The sequence below is a fragment of the Panulirus ornatus genome, chromosome 17, assembly GCF_036320965.1.
Source record: "Panulirus ornatus isolate Po-2019 chromosome 17, ASM3632096v1, whole genome shotgun sequence".
In the NCBI taxonomy this organism is placed as follows: Eukaryota; Metazoa; Arthropoda; class Malacostraca; order Decapoda; family Palinuridae; genus Panulirus; species Panulirus ornatus.
Genome location: NC_092240.1, coordinates 49,288,332 through 49,307,777, shown reverse-complemented (window position 1 = coordinate 49,307,777; position 19,446 = coordinate 49,288,332). Strand labels below are relative to the sequence as shown.

The 19,446-nt window shown below is 37.2% G+C and overlaps 1 protein-coding gene across 9 annotated transcripts in view; it reads right to left on the bottom strand.

Annotated features, from left to right (window-relative positions):
* The window catches only part of LOC139754722 (uncharacterized), a 258,484-nt gene that overhangs the window by 27,696 nt on the left and 211,342 nt on the right, over positions 1-19,446 (bottom strand). The window contains exons 5-6 of one of the 9 annotated variants that reach the window (XM_071672392.1): positions 13,347-13,649; positions 5,908-6,037 (exon numbers count right to left, since the gene is read on the bottom strand). The exons of 4 other annotated variants lie outside the window; for them this stretch is intronic. In XM_071672392.1, the coding sequence (XP_071528493.1) occupies positions 13,392-13,649 (258 nt within the window). In that variant the 3' untranslated portion in view covers positions 5,908-6,037; positions 13,347-13,391. Of the gene's footprint in view, positions 1-3,823; positions 6,038-13,346; positions 13,650-15,493; positions 17,295-17,584; positions 17,831-19,446 lie in introns of those variants that run through there. 4 more of the 9 variants (XM_071672396.1, XM_071672389.1, XM_071672383.1 and 1 more) reach the window with 4 other exon arrangements.

The window sequence follows — 19,446 nt, the reverse complement described above, 5'->3', positions numbered from 1 at the left end:
GTTGAAAGACGAAAAGAAAAATAAGATGAAAAATAAGAAATTGAGCACAAGAATATGTTTTCCTTCCTGCAGAGAGACATAATTTGGAAATGTTGTATAAGTTCTTCCCAATATTTCTAATTTTTCAGTAATTTGACCTGAGTCCTGCCCCTAATTGGGCCAAATTACTGGCTTTCTTATATATCATATTAGCATTCTTACTTTTATTCTCTTAATTGACTGTTTCTCTTTGTACATACTTATAGCCATTTCTTTTGATATTAGATTGCATTCAAAATTCTTGTACTTGCAAACTATCGATATCGAGGTAAATACTCAACCCTACTTTTGTGTTACCTGCACATTATGACAAGTATTTAGGCAAGATGAAATATAAAGAGGAGATATAACCATGGAGATGACACAAACTTCAACAATTTCTCTGGGAAATGAAGTTCATTTGCCAGGAACCAGGGCCTGGTGGTGGGAGGTTCAGTGAAATTTACATTGAAGGAGTAGGAGCATAGGTAATTCAAGCTTTAAATACAGAAGAAGTGGTACAAGAGAGGAATAAATGGTCTCATAAAAGATGCCAAAAGGCAAAGGAACTAGATATGCAAGGCAAAGATATAGATGCCATGCCATCCAGCCAGCATTTGGAAGAAATAAGTATTGCACAATGATATAGAAGGAGCAAAGAAACTTTAAATAGAATATTGTGGGCATAGCAGGAGAAAACGCAGAACATTTCCTTTTATTCATCAGAAGTCAGTTGTCCATCAAAAACATTTAATCAGGCTCGGAGATTCAGAGGGAACGATGTTAGAGGATTATGTAAGGAGATGTGAGAAAGTGAAGGACAAATTCAAAACTATTATAACAGTGCATGACACTATATCCCCCAACATTAAAGAGATAGAATGTGGAACAGATTTCAAAAAACAAAGATATCTAGAAAAGATATTAATACTAAAATGTCTTGACCCATACAAACCTCATGGTCCTGATGAAATTTCATTATGATGTGTGCAGATCTTTCTTTTCTTTCAAACTATTCGCCATTTCCCGCGTTAGCGAGGTAGCGTTAAGAACAGAGAACTGGGCCTTTAAGGGAATATCCTCACCTGGCCCCCTTCTCTATTCCTTCTTTTGGAAAATTAAAAAAAAATAAGAAGAGGGGAGGATTTCCAGCCCCCTGCTCCCTCCCCTTTTAGTCGCCTTCTACGACACGCAGGGAATACGTGGGAAGTATTCTTTCTCCCCTATCCCCAGATACGTTTAGAAAAACTGTTCAAAACATCACTGACGACAAGCAGAGTGCCAGGGGAATGGGAAAAGGCACATGTCATACCTATCTATAAGAAAGGAAACTGAGAACAGGCATTGAATTACAGACTGTTCTTATTCAAAAGCGCTGTGTGTAAAATTCTGGAAAAGATCATTAGAAACCACATGGATGACTTTCTACAGAGGAGACATTACACAAGTGAGAAACAGCATGGTTTTACGAAAATAGAATTCATGTGTATCAAACCTCTTAAAGTTCTATAAAAGGGCAGGTTCAGTTTAAGTAGATTGTACCTGGACTGCAAGAAAGAATTCGACACTGCTGCTTAGGAAGCTAATTAAGAAGTTGGATCACCAAGCAGGAATAAGGGAGAAACTCCTTCAATGAATAGAATATCATCTCAGTGGGAGGAAATAGACAACAACTTGAAGAAGCATTTTTCAAATGAATTTAGGTGACCATCAGAATATCACAGGGTCCTTTGCTGAGACCACTTCTCTTCTTGATCTATGTAACTGACTCGCTTGAAGAGATGGCCTCCTACCTCAATATATCTGCATACAAAGCAAATGTAAAATAATTATCATGGGGCAAAGTGAAAGAAAGCCTTCAGGATTCTGTGTGTGAGAAGGACTTGGCAGGTAACAGCTAACTTAACCTGTTGCCAGGGTCCTACATTAGGAGAATAGCCATGCAGACAAACTGTCTGCTGGCAAATATCAGTACAGCACTCAAGTACATGGACAAGGAAGTATTTGTCAAACTGTTGGTGCGCTACAAAAGGCCAAAACTAGTACATGCTTCTCCAGTTCTGTCACTTTGCCTAAAGAAGCACAAATAGCTGAAAGAAAAGGTCCAGAGGATGGCAACATAGATGGTACCAGATTTAAGAAAGCTGAGTTACAAGGAAAGGTTAGAGGCTTTCAATGTGCCCATCGTGGAAAAAAGTAGTGTGAGGGGTGACCTTATCACTCACTTTAAGTTTCTCAAACAGATCAATGGCAAAGACAGAGAACAGTTCTTCAAGACATGTAGGGGCAAAGCAACAAAAGGACATAACTTGAAATTAAGCAAGAAACTTGCTAAAAAAAGATGTAGAGAAGTATTTTCTATACTATACGAATGGCATATGAGGACGAAATTAATGTAAATAGCATACCCGAGTTTTAGAAATTGTATAATGGAAGAGAATGTTCAATAGATAGGGCCCCATGACTGTAAAACCCCCTCCCCATACAGTACAATTACTAATATAAATAAACTTAGGGATTGCTTTTTCTGTTGTTATCATCTGACAATTCATCCATCATTGGAAGTCGCACATTAACTTGCAACTTAACCTTGGGCATAGCTAGAAAAGTGTAAATCAATACTCATCAATGTTTACTCTGCCGTTTCTCAGCAGGTAGATAGTAGTTGGGAGGCAGCCACTGACCAGGGAGGTACATCACTGGTACTACTCACCTGGGTATCAGGAGGGTCAGTGACAGCTGCATAATAAACCAGCACTTCAGTAGATGTCAAGCTGCATTTCTATGATCCAGCTAGCTCTCTTTTCTTTCTCCCTCACACACATGGACTACTGGCATTTTGTCTACAAACATTCAGTCTCTCCTTGTCACAAAAAACACTGGACAACACTTAACCCACACAACTCGTTCTTAGTAATTCTAGATTTTCTTGTGGTAAGCGCTATGCACAAACCTTACCCTTTGGCAAAGTGGTGGGAGCAACAGATAGAAGTATGTATGGACGTTGGGCAAGAGAATTAGGTAGAAAAATCAGAAAAAGTAATGGGTAGGATCATTAGGAGGGAGCATTACGTTGAAGCAGTACATTGGAACACTAAGCAAGAACATTAGGTAGTAGTAGTCAGTGGGAACATTAGATATGAGCCTCTTGAAACACTGTGCTAGAGATGCTCTCTGCTAGTGGCCTGTTAAGGGTGAGGCACTAAAGGTTATGAAGCAGCCCTGGAGTTCTCCTGTTATGGAGACTCTTTAGCCATGGCCATCCCCGTGCATGAGTTCTCAGGGGTAATGAACATCAAAAATATACAGTATCTAAAGAACTGAATGACATAAGACTTGGCTCTTACAGAAGTTTAACCTGTATTTTGACCTGAATATACCCTGAAGGTTGCCTTGACACTAAAGGATCTGGTCAGACACATGAAAGTGAATGCTTTATATAGTTGTTCCCTAGCACCAAAAGAATGGATTAACATAAAATACACATTCTTAATTTGGATTCTGAAGAATTATGCCACTTATAAAAATGTCTAACCCAGAATTCTTAACATGAGGAAAATTCCATCTTTGTCCATGAAAGTAATTTTTTTTTTCTAAGTGTGTATGTGTGTGTATTTTCTAAACAATACTGCCATCAATTCATTTTTTTCTTCTAGTAACTATGCTGTGATGTGTGTTCCATGGTACATCCTTCTTGATATGTTATATATGAAGCGAGTCCATATTTGTAGAAAAATCTTTGATCTTCAACATGTATCATCTATATTCTTTTTCATGTTCTGCTGTAAATAAGAAACAGAACGGCAAGATTTTATCTCCTTTTATTTCATCTCTTGATTTAACAGGAACTTGAGGCTGTGAAAAAAATATTATACCCAAAAGACCTCAACAAATATATTACAAAGTGTTATTTCATAGCATAAAGATAGTGCAAAAAATGAAGATACCCATGTGGACCAGACTACATAGAAAATCATTGCTTTATGGCTATCATCTATAAGAATAATACTGTACATACACAAATATGACATAAAACAGTTCTCTTGGACTTGGCTACAGCATAAAGTAATTCATCTTTATAAGTGCACTGCAAGTTAGCCACTTCAGAGAACGAGCTCACTTTTGAGGAAACATGGCAAAGAGATCTGCAGATCAATGACGAGTGAACATTAGAGATTTGTTCATGTGTACTTCTTATGAGTTGTAAGAAGTTGACTTCATACTGTGTCCTACAAATAAGAAGGTAGACTCACTATAAAAAAAAATTTCCCTAACTTATACTCATGGATGAATGACCCAATCCATATCTTCTTAAAATAAGTAACTCTAGCACACTGTTAGAAACAAGAGGTATGCACAAATGATGTTCCTTATTTGTCAACACACCATTCTGGCCACTTGAAAATATCATGTCCAGTTCTTAGGCAAACATTACCTCTGCTAGTTAGGTCTCTGAATACAACATGTTAACCTTAGCACCATAGAATTTCTAATTGTTACAAACTTTATCAGTCATTTACCAAAACAGCTAATTTCAGTTGGATTAGGAGGGCTTAACATGACAAAATAAAATCTTACAACATCATTACCAGGGGATAAGCTTCTTGTCCAAAATTTATACAGTACATTTTCACTTGTATGTGAGTCAAATGGTAAAATTTTATTGCTGAAAGTGCAGCTCCTTTCATGACACAAAAATTGGAAAACAAACTTGAATAACAGAAAATATTTCAAACATAATACGAACTAACTGTGTACCATCCTCTTACAGTTACTTGCTAAAGATATACATACAAATACTTTTGAAAACAGTTATTCTTTTTTCCCTTGATTCATAGTTCTCACTAATTTCAAATGAATGAATAATTTAAAATCCCAGAGATAGAAAACATCAAAATATCAATCACAGAAATTCTTTGAAAAATCCAACAGATGCAGCCAAACTGGCTTCACAGGCAATTTACAAAATGTACACAAAAAAATATCCTTCCAGCATCACACAGGAATGGTCAGCACAAAGTGCAACTTATGGCAATCATGTTGTTACAAGAATTTACACAAAATATAATAAATTTGAAAAATCTAGTGATGGAAGATACAATATGCAAGTTACAATCATATTTTTCCTCAAAACATAATGTTATTGCTTCACTAAATCACTGCAAAGCAGATAACAGTGATTAGGTGGAAATTAATACATATGAAGCATTCTGTATACCCTGATAGGCAGGCAGAGGTGGTAAGATAGTAGTGCTACTGTTATACTCTTTGCAAGTACTTCTCACAAAGCAAGACAATGAAGACACTGGACTAAGTTAACATTTTCTTTTTCTTGCTCATAAAGTTCTCTCCCAACTTAACTGGAAAGAGTATATGTGATTTTACCCGTCAGCCAGCTAAATATTACCAGTAATCAGCCAGCAAGCCCCTTCCTGTTACTAAAAATGAGTTATGATGATGTGGAAGGGAACAGATAATGAAATATTATCAAAATAGTCTCCTACCATTATTACTAGTAATAACAAAATAAAATATATGTGTTACTTTTGTCTCTGATTTTCATTGTTTCATATACTGGAAATAATGAAGTCAAATCTGCCTTTCTTTTGTCGAACGTGGAAACCCTTTTAAAACAAAATGGGATCTTTTTACGATGCTGGTCAGCCAAAATTACATAAAGCATACGACATAGGCAGTAAAATTGGAGGCTAGCTCATACGTTATGCTGAATGTAGTAAGATTTACACTGCCATTAATGCAAGATATCTGGCACATTCCCCTCTGGTGGAACTGCTTCAAAATCAGCAGGGACCTCCTCTCCAGAGTGGATCCTACGAATGTGTTGCTTGAGTTTATCCTTGATACTAGCAGCATGTGGACAGTAAGGGCAGCGGAAGGGCTTGACAGCCAGGTGTGTGGCCAAATGTCGCTTCAGGTGCCAGTGACGGGCGAAGCAGCGGCCACAGGCGGGGCACTGGAAAGACATACAGCTTGCCACATCCTCCAACATCACTGCCGCCTGCAACACAGAGAACAGGTCGGGTCGTCACTAGCTTGTTTCAAGCACTGCTTCCTTGTTCATACTTCCTGAGCCTTCATTTGTGGTTGTTCTGCCAACCTGATGTACAATAGTTTGGCTAACCAAGGCCTAGAAGTTATGCATAATATAATTTAGTACTTACATTCTTAAATATGAATTTCTGCCTTTTCATGAAGTTGTTACAGTACTGTTTTATATATATATATACATATATAATATATATATATTATATATATATATATATATATATATATATATATATATATATAAGTACTTTAAACAAAAATCAAATACCCGACAGTCTTACTGTGGCATTTAGTTACACGTGTTCACCTCACCTAACAATTATCCCATAAGGTACATCTCTGTAGAACCAGTGCTACTCCTTCAATAAGTTTTTTCTTGAAGGAGTATGTCCAATTACAAAATTGATGCAACTTCTGTTGGAGTGCTTGATTTGACTCCTATGTTACTGCCTGTTCACAGACATGTGTGAACTTTTCCTTGAGCAGAAATGTACCCAAGAATTTATCACACTCATGAATTCAACATTTGTCACCCATCATCAATTTGCTATTTCCTAGAAGCTTGCCAATATAGAAACCCAATTCTCAAAAAAAGCAATCCTTTCTCATCAAACAAGTAATCCAAAGGCCATACTATGAATATTTTCTTCCAAGTTATGGAAACTTGTTTTGCAAACAAACTCTACTCACTTGAAAGACAAAGTACTCTCATAGCATGTATCATTCAGCTTATCCTAGCTGTTCAAAGGCATATCTTTCTCTCTTACAGAGCTCAAAGCTTTGACTCTGCTCACAACGTTTCTTCCATAGATATCTCTCAGATCTCAATATCTGTCATCAGACTCTTATTGCTCTTCTTCTATATGGCTCAAATGCTTCCATTGATTCTTCCCTTTTTCACTCAATATCAACTATTTTCCCATATATTTAGGAATGTTGGAGTTCCCTTCTGGCACGTAACCTATTTCGTTCACGTGTAGTTACCTTCAGTTAACTAAAAAAACCACCAAGACTCATGTTCAGTGGTATCGACCTACACAGCAACACTTTATATCACTCAACCCATCATGCCTCCAACCTGCAAATTGCCTTTATGACACTTTCAAGTCAGTTTTGATCTTATAGCTACAGTGTTTGTGGGGACGTGCCAACCCTTATATCTAATCCATTAAAAAATCTAATAATTCCTGCAAAAATCAATTTCAAACCACTACCAACCAAGCATCCTCACCAAATATGAACACTCTTGCAGGATTACAATCCACTCCAAAATATAACATTCAGAACCTGCAAAATTTTACTTCTAAAAAATCATCATTCTAATCTTTCATTCCCTCAAACATTCAACCTTTACTCAATCTAAATAAATTTTTACATGGAATAGTTCATTTATATTTGGGAGGTGCATCCCAAACCTCTTTGGTCTTCCTCAACAAAATTAAGTCTGAAGATTGCATTAGTGTCTTCGCCTTCATTGTTAGGCTCTGTCATGCATAACTGTTAATCAGCATCCTATCTTTCCGAGATTACATAATCAATCCTCTGTTGAAATTTGACCCATTACATCAGACTTGGCTGGGCCTAAATGCATACCTGCTACTCTGCAAATTCTCACCGATATACTGTTAAAACCTCCTAGTATACAAAACATCATCTACTATTTTTGCACCCATAGTCTTTGAATTCCTTCTGAGCATATTCTGTCATCTGTATGCAGCCTGCAGCTTTTCAAATGTACAACCTATGAATATGATACACTTCATGTCCTCTAAATTAAGTATGTATGGGCATTTGCCACATTGTGTGTGTATATATATATATCTTTTCTTTCTTTCATACTATTCGCCATTTCCCGCATTAGCGAGGTAGCGTTAAGAACAGAGGACTGGGCCTTTGAGGGAATATCCTCACTTGGCCCCCTTCTCTGTTCCTTCTTTTGGAAATATTAATATATATATATATATATATATATATATATATATATATATATATATATATATATATATATATATCCCTGGGGATAGGGGATTAAGAAATACTTCCCACGAAATATCCCTGCGTGTCATGTACAGGCGACTAAAAGGTGAGAGAGGTACGGGGGGCATGAAATCTCCTCCCCCTCTCGTTTTTTTTTTTTAAATTTTCCAAAAGTAAGGAACAAGGGGCCAGTTGACGATAATTCCAAAAAAGGCCCATCCTCTGTTCTTAACGCTACCTCACTGTAATGCGGGAAATGGCGAATAGTTTGAAAGAAAGAAAAGTATATATATTATTTATCTATAATATAATATTAAAATTATTATATAATATATACTATATATATATAATGCTTATAATATTAATTTAAATAATATATTCTTGAGTCCAATGGGGAAATTATATATTTATTAATTTATCTATTCTTATTACACTTTGTCGTTGTCTTCTACGTCAGCAAGGTAGCACAAGGAAACAGATGAAAGAATGGAGCAACCCACCCACATACACATGTATATACATACATGCCCACACACACACATATACATACCTATACACTTCATCATAAACATACATATACATATATACACATGTACATATTCATACTTACTGCCTTCATCCATTCCCATTGCCACCGCGCCACACATGAAAGGGCACCCCCCTCCCCCCACACAAGCATGCAAGCTAGCGCTAGGAAAAGACAACAAAGGCCACACTCATTCACACTCAGTCTCTAGCTGTCATGTGTAATGCACTGAAACCACAGCTCCCTTTCCACATCCAGGCCCCACAAAACTTGGACCAATTTTTAAGAAAGAGTCCAGGTGTTACCTATCTATCCATCTATCTGTCTATATTTCTGATGCCTGTTCCCTCCTGGAATTCCCTCAAGGGGTGGCCACACCAATAGAGCCTCCATAACCAGTATCATCCCTGGTGTTACCCAGAAGCTCTTTCCAGAGGCTCCCTACAGCCCATGGCTGCACTATTTCCAGCAACGGGGAAACGTAAATTCCTTTGGAGTGGGAAGTTTTTTAATGAAACGGTCTTGCTAAAAGCAACTTTTTGTGAGTGGTGTGTGACCACAGGCAAGCAGAGTCGATTAACACAGTACTAGTGGAAAGGAACACCAACAAAACTCATCCCCAAAACATCCTCATACATTAGAAACTTGAAACCATCTTCCACAACAATAATTTCATAGTCAGCCACCTTGGTGGTCACTCACAATGGCTTCACTTCTAAAACACTTAAACTCTATATCAGAGTTCCCTAAACAGCATTTTTTTTTCCTTATTGCTCTTCAATCTCTTCCAACATGAACTCCCATTACCTTTAACAAACCACAATGTGAATGTCCCTTCCTATGCAGATGACCTCACAATTACATCACAACACCCTGACACCAAAGTAGCAACAAAAAACATCCACCACTACATCACACAACTGCAACAAAAGGTTCATCCAGAGAATAATGTCTACATCTTTAAAGAAGTCATCAATCATTCTTTTAATCCTAGACAGACACAACTCAAGCTCTCACCCTCTAGTCACAGAGAATAAAGTCTACGTCTCCAAAGAAGTCATCAATCATTATTTTAACCCTAGACAGACACAACTCAAGCTCTCACCCTCTAGTCACAGAGAATAATGTCTACTTCTCCGAAGAAGTCATCAATCATTCTTTTAACCCTAGACAGACACAACTCAAGCTCTCACCCCTCTAGTCACCTTGACTGGAATATCACTCTCACTGAACAAAATACCAACCATTCTAGGGATCCCATATGACTTACACATAACATTCATTCCCCACACCCATAACATCATTATAAAAGCAACACAATTAAATGCACTCAGAACACTAACTGGCACCAGATCTGTACAAGAAACAAGAATCTCTTAAAATCCTCTACAAATAATTCATCTGCACCATTCTGAACTATGCATTATTTGACTGGTCTTCTGTCCTCGCAAAGGCAATTTCAACAAAGCTGCAAACCACAAAAGAAAGGACTCATAACAAAACAACCATGAACACTGAACACCAATACAAGGAAACAAAAATCCTTATAAAACAGTCCCACCTAAACATGCTTAGCAGCACTCAATTCTATAAAACAGCACTAGATCCCTTCCATCCAAACCACTCCATCACTAACCACAAACTCCCTTGTAGAAATACAAAGCTCACCACTAACTTACACTTCAGCATATTTAACTGACAGATCCCATAACCTCAAACAAAGAAAACACCGACAAAACACATACACACTGAAATAAGCTGACAAGCACTTAACAACTGCCCTCCCAACTCAAGGTTAAATTTCATCCCACCTGACATGCAACAATCAGAAGCCACATTCCCAAGATAAAATCAAGTCACACCCTCCTGTTTATGCTCCAGACATTACGTATCAGTATGACACTTGAAATGCAGTGTAATCATATTCCAAGTCCCTTCATGACTACAATGGAACTATCATAACCAATATACCACACACTTCCTGCACCTAGACACCCTGCACTTTCTGCACATTGACATATACACAACACTTTATCCCCTGTAGTCCCAGCCTGTAGACGTGGCCAGCTTCCTTGGGAGGAGCTTCACTAGGGAAGTAATGACTCCTGAGGCAAGAAGGTATGGTGTTTATGTACGTATTTATGTGTGCACATACATTATTAATTCATAAATTTATTATGCTTAATCAGTTTCCAGCATCAGTGAAGATGCACCAGGAAACTGACAAAGAATGGCCCATCCATTCATATACACAAATGTATACAAAAATGCGAATACACACACATATGCATTCATATATATAATATATACACATATACATACACATACATGGACATATACATATATACACATGTAATGCACTGAAACCACAGCTCCCTATCCACATCCTGGCCCCACAAACCTTTCCATGGTTTACCATAGATGTTTCACATGCCCTGGTTCTGTCCACTGACAGCAGGTCGACCTAGGTATATCACATCATTCCAATTCACTCTATTCCTTGCATGCCACTCACCCTCCTTTATGCTCAGGCCCTGATCACTCAAAATCTTTTTCACTCCATCCTTTTACCTCCAATTTGGTCTCCCACTGCTCCTTGTTCCCTCCACCTCTGACCTATATATAACCTCTTTGTCAATCTTTCTTCACTCATTCTCTCCATATGTATAAACCATTTCAACACACCCTCTTTTGCTCTCTCAACCACACTCTTTTTATTTCCACACATCTATCTTATCCATTCATTACTTACTCGATCCAACCACCTCACACCACATACTGTCCTCAAACAATATCATTTCCAACACACACACACACATACAAATATATCTATTTATTACACATAATTGCTGTTTCCTGCGTCAGCAAGGTAGTGCCAGGAAACAGATGAAGAATAGCCCATCCACTCATATACACATATATATACATAAATGTCCATATACATATACACACACAGATATATACATATTCATAGTTGCCTGCCTTCATCTATTCCTGCTGCTATCCCACCCCACAGGAAACAACATCACTACCCCCCGCTTCATGAGGTGAACTATGAGTGAAAAGCCATCTTTGGTGAAGCAAGTTTGCATCATCAGGAGTACAGTCTTGTCAAAGGATTCTTATATTCCAATGAAGAAGGAATTTACATTTCCCTGCAACCAAAAGACGCAAACTGTTGGGCTACAGGAACCTTTAGGAAGGTCCTAGGTACCGCCAGGACTCCTTTCATAGAAAATGGTCCTCGGGTAATTACAAATAAATAAATGTGTGAGTATGTGTGTATCACTGGGTTCTGCTTGCAAGAGGTTACACCACAAGTGAAAGGACACCTTTGGTAAGGCTGTATCACTAGGAGTATACTTATCAAAAAATCTCTCACTCCAGAGGAATTAACTTCCCCTGCTACAGGAAGGAGCATACCCTTGCACTGCAGATACCTAAGGAACAAGTCCTGGACACTTGGAATCTTTCATAGTAAATGGTCCTGGGGTAATCATAAAAAAAAATAAATAAACATGTGTGGATGTCCGGACTCCACCACCAGCTTGAGGTAACCCTGTGAATGAAAAGTCACCTTCAGGAAGGGTATATCATCATCATCATCTTGATAAAAGAGAGCACAGGCTCATCAAGGAACATCTTGTGTCTATCCGTTCCGTGCTTCTGATTGCAGTGCAGCCTAGAAGCTGCTAGAGCCTGATAGTAATAATAATAATAACAATAATAATAATAATAATAATAATAATAACAATAATGATAATAATAATAATAATAATAATAAAAATAAAAATAATAATAATAATACAAATAATAAAAATAATAACTAATAATAATAATAATAATAATAATAATAATAATAATTATAATAATAATAAAGACATTATCATATTCCATCTGCATATGGTTATGCCTTGACTGAAAAGTCCCAATGTTACACCACCACCAAAGATGACTTTTTACTCATGTAACACTGGGTAGGCAGAGCCCAGTAATACCTATGTGTGTGTGTGTGTATGTATACATATAATATATATATATATATATATATATATATATATATATATATATATATATATATATATATATATAGTGACTATTTTCCATAAAGAGTCCTGGTATCACGCAAGACCTGCAGCTCAAGACTACAGTATTTCCAGTAGCAGGGAAATGTAGACTCGTATGGAGCGAAAAGCTTTTTGACAAGACTATTTCCAATGATACAGCCTCACCAAAGGTGACTTTTCATTCAATGTGCAACCTCCTGCTGGTGGAGCCTCGTAACACCTATCTCTATGTATCTATAATATAAAGGCGTTTCTAGGCTCCACCTGCATGAGGTTACATTGCAAGTGAAAAGTCATCTTTGGTGAGACTGTATCATTGGCAGTACAGTCTTGTCCATGAGCTTTTCGCTCCAAAGGAGTCTATATTTCCTTGTCATCGGAAGTGGTGCAGTCTTGAGCTGCAGGAGCCTTTAGAAAGAAGTCCTTGGTAACATCAGCATTCTTTCAGAGACACTGGTCCTGGGGTGATCTCATATATATACATTATATATATATATATATATATATATATATATATATATATATATATATATATATATATATATATATATATATTTATGTATAAGGAAATATGTGTGAAATGGTAGCAGTGATACGTTGGTTCATGCACACATACTGCTACTAAGGACTACCATGACTTTCACACTAACATTTGCTATTCTAACAGAATTTTTCTATTCATTATGATTTACACAGATAGGTCTAAGAAGATGCTCGTAGATCTCCCCGACACACTCTTATGGGTCTGGACGGCCCCGCTCCCCAGGTATGGGTTCACCAGGGTGAATCTTGCGGATGTGAAGCTTCAGGTTGTCCTTAATATTGGCGGCATGTGGACAGTAAGGACAGCGGAAAGGCTTGATGGCCAGGTGTGTGGCCAAATGACGTTTAAGGTGCCAGTGGCGGGTGAAGCAACGACCACAAGCAGGGCACTGGAAGTCACTCAAGTTCCCACCGCTGAGACCTGCCTCCATCGCTGCCACGCCAACGCCCGCCTGTAAGCACAAGATACGCGTCAACCCCTCTCCCGCCCAGTACCGTTCATGCCCATTTGCTCTTCCACCTCTTCAGTCACCCTCACCATCACAATCACTGACTACAAAAACTGAAAGAGTAATGCTTATTAAATCATGTACCTTTGAGTACTACACAAAAAAAATGATTTATGAAATTATGAAATGCACAATTCTCAACACTCCCTTTCTAAAAGCTGCTGGCTGGCTGAAACCATTTCTTTGGCATTTCTAACTTTTATAATGATGCTGTAAAAAGATGTTAATGGTTAAGTATAATGTTCCTAGAAACAATTCTAAATGAATAAGCAAAGTTGTGATACACAAACGGAATGAGATTCATAGAAATGGATAAACACAAACATAAATGAAAAATTCTTTTTTGTACTTACTAGGGTCAAGATTGCCAGAGGCAACATTCTTTTTTTAAATTATCCTTCATGTAATTAATAAAGATATTCTGGTGTAATGTGTAATTGCTATAGAACTCGTGAGAACACTAACCAGACCCCGTCAAGATTGCCAAAGACAACATTCTTTTCTTTTTCATTATCTTTCATATAATCAATAAAGATATTCTGTTGTAATGTGTATTTGCTACAAAACCTGTGGGAACACTACCAGACCCCAATATCCAAACATACTACCCACTTGGGGTAATAGATAGACTGCCTGGGGGTCTTGTAAGAAATGAGTTTTTCCTGTATATCTTTTTGGTTTCCCTCCACTTATTCATTACTTACACCATCGCATAAAAGTTTACAGAGAGTCTAGTAAACTTCAGAAACATCTTAAAGAAAATCAGTAAAACTGAAATATATTGGTAGTTATACATCGAGTTTGTGATAACCTTCAGTGTAAACTGGGAGAATGACCTTCAGTGTAAACAGGGAGAATTTTTGTTTTTCAACCTAAATCTTACTGCAGCGGAACTATGAATTTGCTAAAATGAAGGAGATTCGCACAGTTACTTCTGTGTGGCAATGTGCAATGAAAAGATAGATGAACACACATGTACAGCAGTTACACTGGATCTTCCCAAAACCATTTGACTAATGCACGTGGAACAGCAGACAAATGGATGGCAACCATACTGGATCAAAGACAAACTTGCTTGAGGCACGTTATGCCCAAGTGGTAACTCAGCGTTCAGCTAAATAAGAAATAGTATTCACTTTAACAGAGCAAATGCAAAAAGAAGGCCAGATAAGTGTTCTAATGTATGCCCAGATACCAAAATAGATCATCCCAAAATTGCATATTGTGCATCATGCCCCAGAGATGCCACACATAGGGCAAATAAGAGAGAGACGAGTGCTGCCTTTTTCATACTGTGATCATGAATACAAGTACCATGGCCACATCAGATTTAAGGCAAATGTCCCCCGATGTAAAATTTGCCTTTGTAGCACATCGTAAGTATGCTATCTATTTAATATCATTACTATATTCCCAGCTTAAAGGGGTACTGAGATGTCAGAAAAAAAAACAGTCCAGCCATGTGACTATGTTCACTAAAGACAAAAAGACAAGCAAATATAGGCATGAATAGTAGCCATTGAACCTAAAATGAATTATTCAGCATCACTGGCATTTTCTCCATATATAGTATTCACAGTAAGTATATATCTATAAAATATTTACCATTACTCCGTAGTCCAAAGTACTATTTCCGTAAGAAATAATGCTCATATACAGTTTCATAAGTTCATCTGTTTCTTACTATAGGAATGGATCAAAGCGGTCTTCCATAATTTGATCCATTTTTTTCAACTTCACAAAAAACATGCATGTACCAGTGATAAGGGCACTCCGCCAAAACAATCTTTACAGAATGTTCCTTTATTTAAACCATACAAGAAGAAAAACTCATTCATAAGTCTGTTAGAGGATAACTTAGCAAGGTTTGATCCTGAATAGATAACATTCCGAAAAACTAAGTAAGTGGTATATTCACATATAGCAATTTCATTTCACTTATTCAAATCTTTCTATAGCTTGAAATTTTAAAAAGACATAAAATGAAAGATATGAAGGAAAGTATAAAATAAACATAATAGTCATCATCATCATACAATGGACCCAACAGGTGCTTATCAATACAAGTGGAATATCGAAAATTCATATTCCTCAAGTCAAAAACTCTCACATTTGGAATACTGTGGTTTTTAGAAACACAGGAGCAATCGAGCCTGAACATATAAAAATCTTAACAGAGTGTTTTGTATATCTAATGTGTGTTTAGATGTTTTTTATTTGTAATATCTGTAAATATATAATCTTGAATGCACTGGACCACAAATTTGGGGAGTTTACCAATTTTAAATGCAGACTTTCAATATTCTACCCATTACACTGTGACACCTATGCTCTTAAAGTTTTTAAAATTTTCTTTTCAAGATGAGTCATGGAAAAGTTGCATATCAGCAAATGTACATATATCACAATAATACGCCTCCTTTTGTGCATCAAAAAAATGAAATTACTACAAAATGAAATGTTTGACTTATAATACAGTTTTGATGTTACCATGATACGTAAGTATCTGCTGACATTTAAAATCTTACATGAGTATTCCTAATAAGTGGAGACTAAGCAAATTTCTCACATTGAAATAGCTTAATCTCGATGTTTGGATTAGCATCTTATCAGCTACTAAATCATTATCATTCACTGGTTTTGTAGCTTTTTCAGGTAAAATCTTGATATGCAAGTTTTATTCTAAAATAATAGGCCACGCTTGACCCTAGTCTTTTAAATGGTCAGATCTTGATATCATTTTGTGTGAGACGTGCTGTTTACAGAATCACATGTGGTACACCAAAGTTTGAATTTTCATGCCACGTTACATTTTGATATATAATTCTTTACATCTCTCTTTCCAAAAAGAATTCAAGTTTTACTTAAACAGGATACTCTATACACAAGTCTAAGTCTTTAGACATCAGTACATTGCATGATGGGGTGACCTTATACCAAACATGTTCTAAAAAGCTCCTCTTCTTCTCAGGTAATAAATACAGCATCTTAATATCTGAACCTACTAGAAACCCAAAATTATTCTCAGCCTTAATTAAAAAAACTTCATTGAGAAATCTAAACTGACTCCTAAACCAAACATTTACAGTTAGCATCGAGCTGGAGATTTTTCACAACCAGTGGCAACATGCCCTTTATCTGTTTTGCCACTGTAATCTTAACATTTTTAACAATTGTACTCAAGAATATGACTTGAAATTCACATGTGAATCCAGTACTTGTACATTGTTGTAGATGCAAATCTCATACAAATGCAGTACAATTTGAATATTACATAAAGTGCTTCAGAAAATTTCAACCCTCATTAGTTGGCGGGGCTTCAACTGTGAATGAAAAGGGCTTGCCAGGGTGGATGCTACGGATGTGTGACTTGAGGTTGTGTTTGAAGTTGGAGCGGTGAGAGCAGTACGGGCAGCGGAAAGGGCGTGCATCTGCATGTGCGTGAAGGTGGCGTCGCAGCTCCCATCCACTCAGGAATGACTTGCAACACGCACTACAGACAAAGTTGTTGCCATGGAGGTTGCCACCGCTGCTACTACCACCGCCAGACCGCTGCTGCAAACCAAACATCAGCGTTGGTGATCTCCTCTGTAACATAAAACATGCCCGCTCTCAGACCGCTGCACCACACAGATTACACCAGCCACAAAACCCCTCCATTGCCAAAGCTAAGATATCCCTGTTCTGCATTCTGAATTCCTCATTCATATACTCACTTTTTGAGGTTCTACATTAACAGCCCATGGTAATCTATCATATTACCCCCTGTATAAAGACATGCTCGACACATGTATTCTGATGAGTCCTTAACAAAAATATATTTGTGTTTTCAAAATAATATCTTTTCAGGGTTGAGGCAATGATCATTGTTGAAGGACCTGAGGTTAGCAGTAGATGTCGTGGACAGCAAGGATGTGCGTGCGAAGGTTGTGTTTCATGGTGGCGCGGTGTGGGCAGTGGGGGCAGGCGTAGGGCTTCTCCCCTGTGTGTGTTCGCATGTGCCTTATGAGACCCTGCTTACGGGAGCGACCGCGGAAGATCTTACCACACACCGCACATGACGCAGTTGCGTCGGGCAGAGTCTTACCATGCGTTGTCGACCTGCCTTCCTGCAACCCTCCCACCTGCAACAGCAAGACTCAGCTCAGCAATACTTCCTCTTTGCTCAGCACAAACGTCATCAGCTCATTTATTCCTGACCATGACCTCAAACCAAACACTCCCCAACAGTCATGTAACTATCAATCTCCTACATTCCAAGGAACATGTAGGGTAGTCAAATCTTTAAAAAAAAATTCACTAAAATATAATATTCACACCATAAGAAATAAGAAATTCTGATCATATACATTCTAGTACTGAATTCCACTTCAGGATCATTCCAAAATGATTTCTTTTGTATTTCATATATATATCTTGAATCATAGCTGATAAATCATAATGAAGAAAATAGTAAAAATAAGCAGATAATAGCATTGTTCATATCATATATAAATACTTAAGGAGGAAATTGGAATTTTGGGAAACTGGTTTGCTAAATAAAAACTTTCTCTTTTAAGGAGATTTGTTAAGTCTCCATAAATTTTACTTTCTATTTTGCTTCAACATTTAAGATTTGTGTTTTTACGATAATCATAATCAAAAGGAGGGAATTCCAGTTGACAGAATCAATATTCAAGACACGGTCAATTATTCACAGAAAGTAAAATTTCATGAGAAAGTGAAGTTCACAGGTAAAGTAACTCCCATATTTAAATTATGTATGCCTTCCAAATGATTCAGAGGTCTTCCACCCCATAGTTCACACTTGGACTAAACTGTTGCTTTGACTCTATGCTAAGCTAAGATACTAGGCACTGAAGCTTATCTGGTATGGAAGAACTTTCGCATAAACTTTCCTAAGCCTGTTTAAAATATTTCCACTGAAATGTCTAAATGAACTTCTCTTGGCTGCAGGTCACAATCTAAACAATTTTGAGCTCTGAATGATTATTTCTTTTTCTGATGTAACAACTATATCTTTTGATATAATTGGTAATATCTACAGAGTCTTGTATGCCTTTCCTACCAACAGGGAACTATCTTTGAGTGCAAACTAGGGACCATACCTTTCAGGATTTTTCGAGGTGAATTATATATCACTCATCTGCACTCTAGAAAGTACAGCCTTAGTAATTCCAGCAAGTCTCTCAGTCGTAGGTTACGATAGATACTTAAACTCTAACTCTGTAATTACACCTACCCTGAAAAAAGTGCTGACACACCACACAGCAGAACGCTATTCAGGATAGTAGCACTGCCTTGAAAAGCATCATATGCGATTTTACTTCTCGTGTTCAATTTTCGTAAAATTTAGCCTACCATCTTTTGGAAGAGACAACTACTATCATGTTGCATCTGCTGAATATGTGATCATCAGATATTTCTCTGTGATTGAAGGTGTTCGTTTCTGTCCAGTATTCTGCATTAGTTTTCCTTTGCTAGAGTAGTTGAAACTTAAGACCATTCGAAAACATTTTATCAGCACGAAACCAGAAAACTTGATTCATTTCTGTTGTAGTTTCTGTCATCTAATCATGGGATTTCCATTCTTATTCTGGTATCATCCGCACAGAATAATACGAAACTATTGTTCATATTTCCATCCATGTACAATATGAAGATCAGAAAGCGATGGTATAAAGATGGTTCCTTAGGAAACTGAGCTTTCTACCTTGAAGACATATATGACCTGATTTTC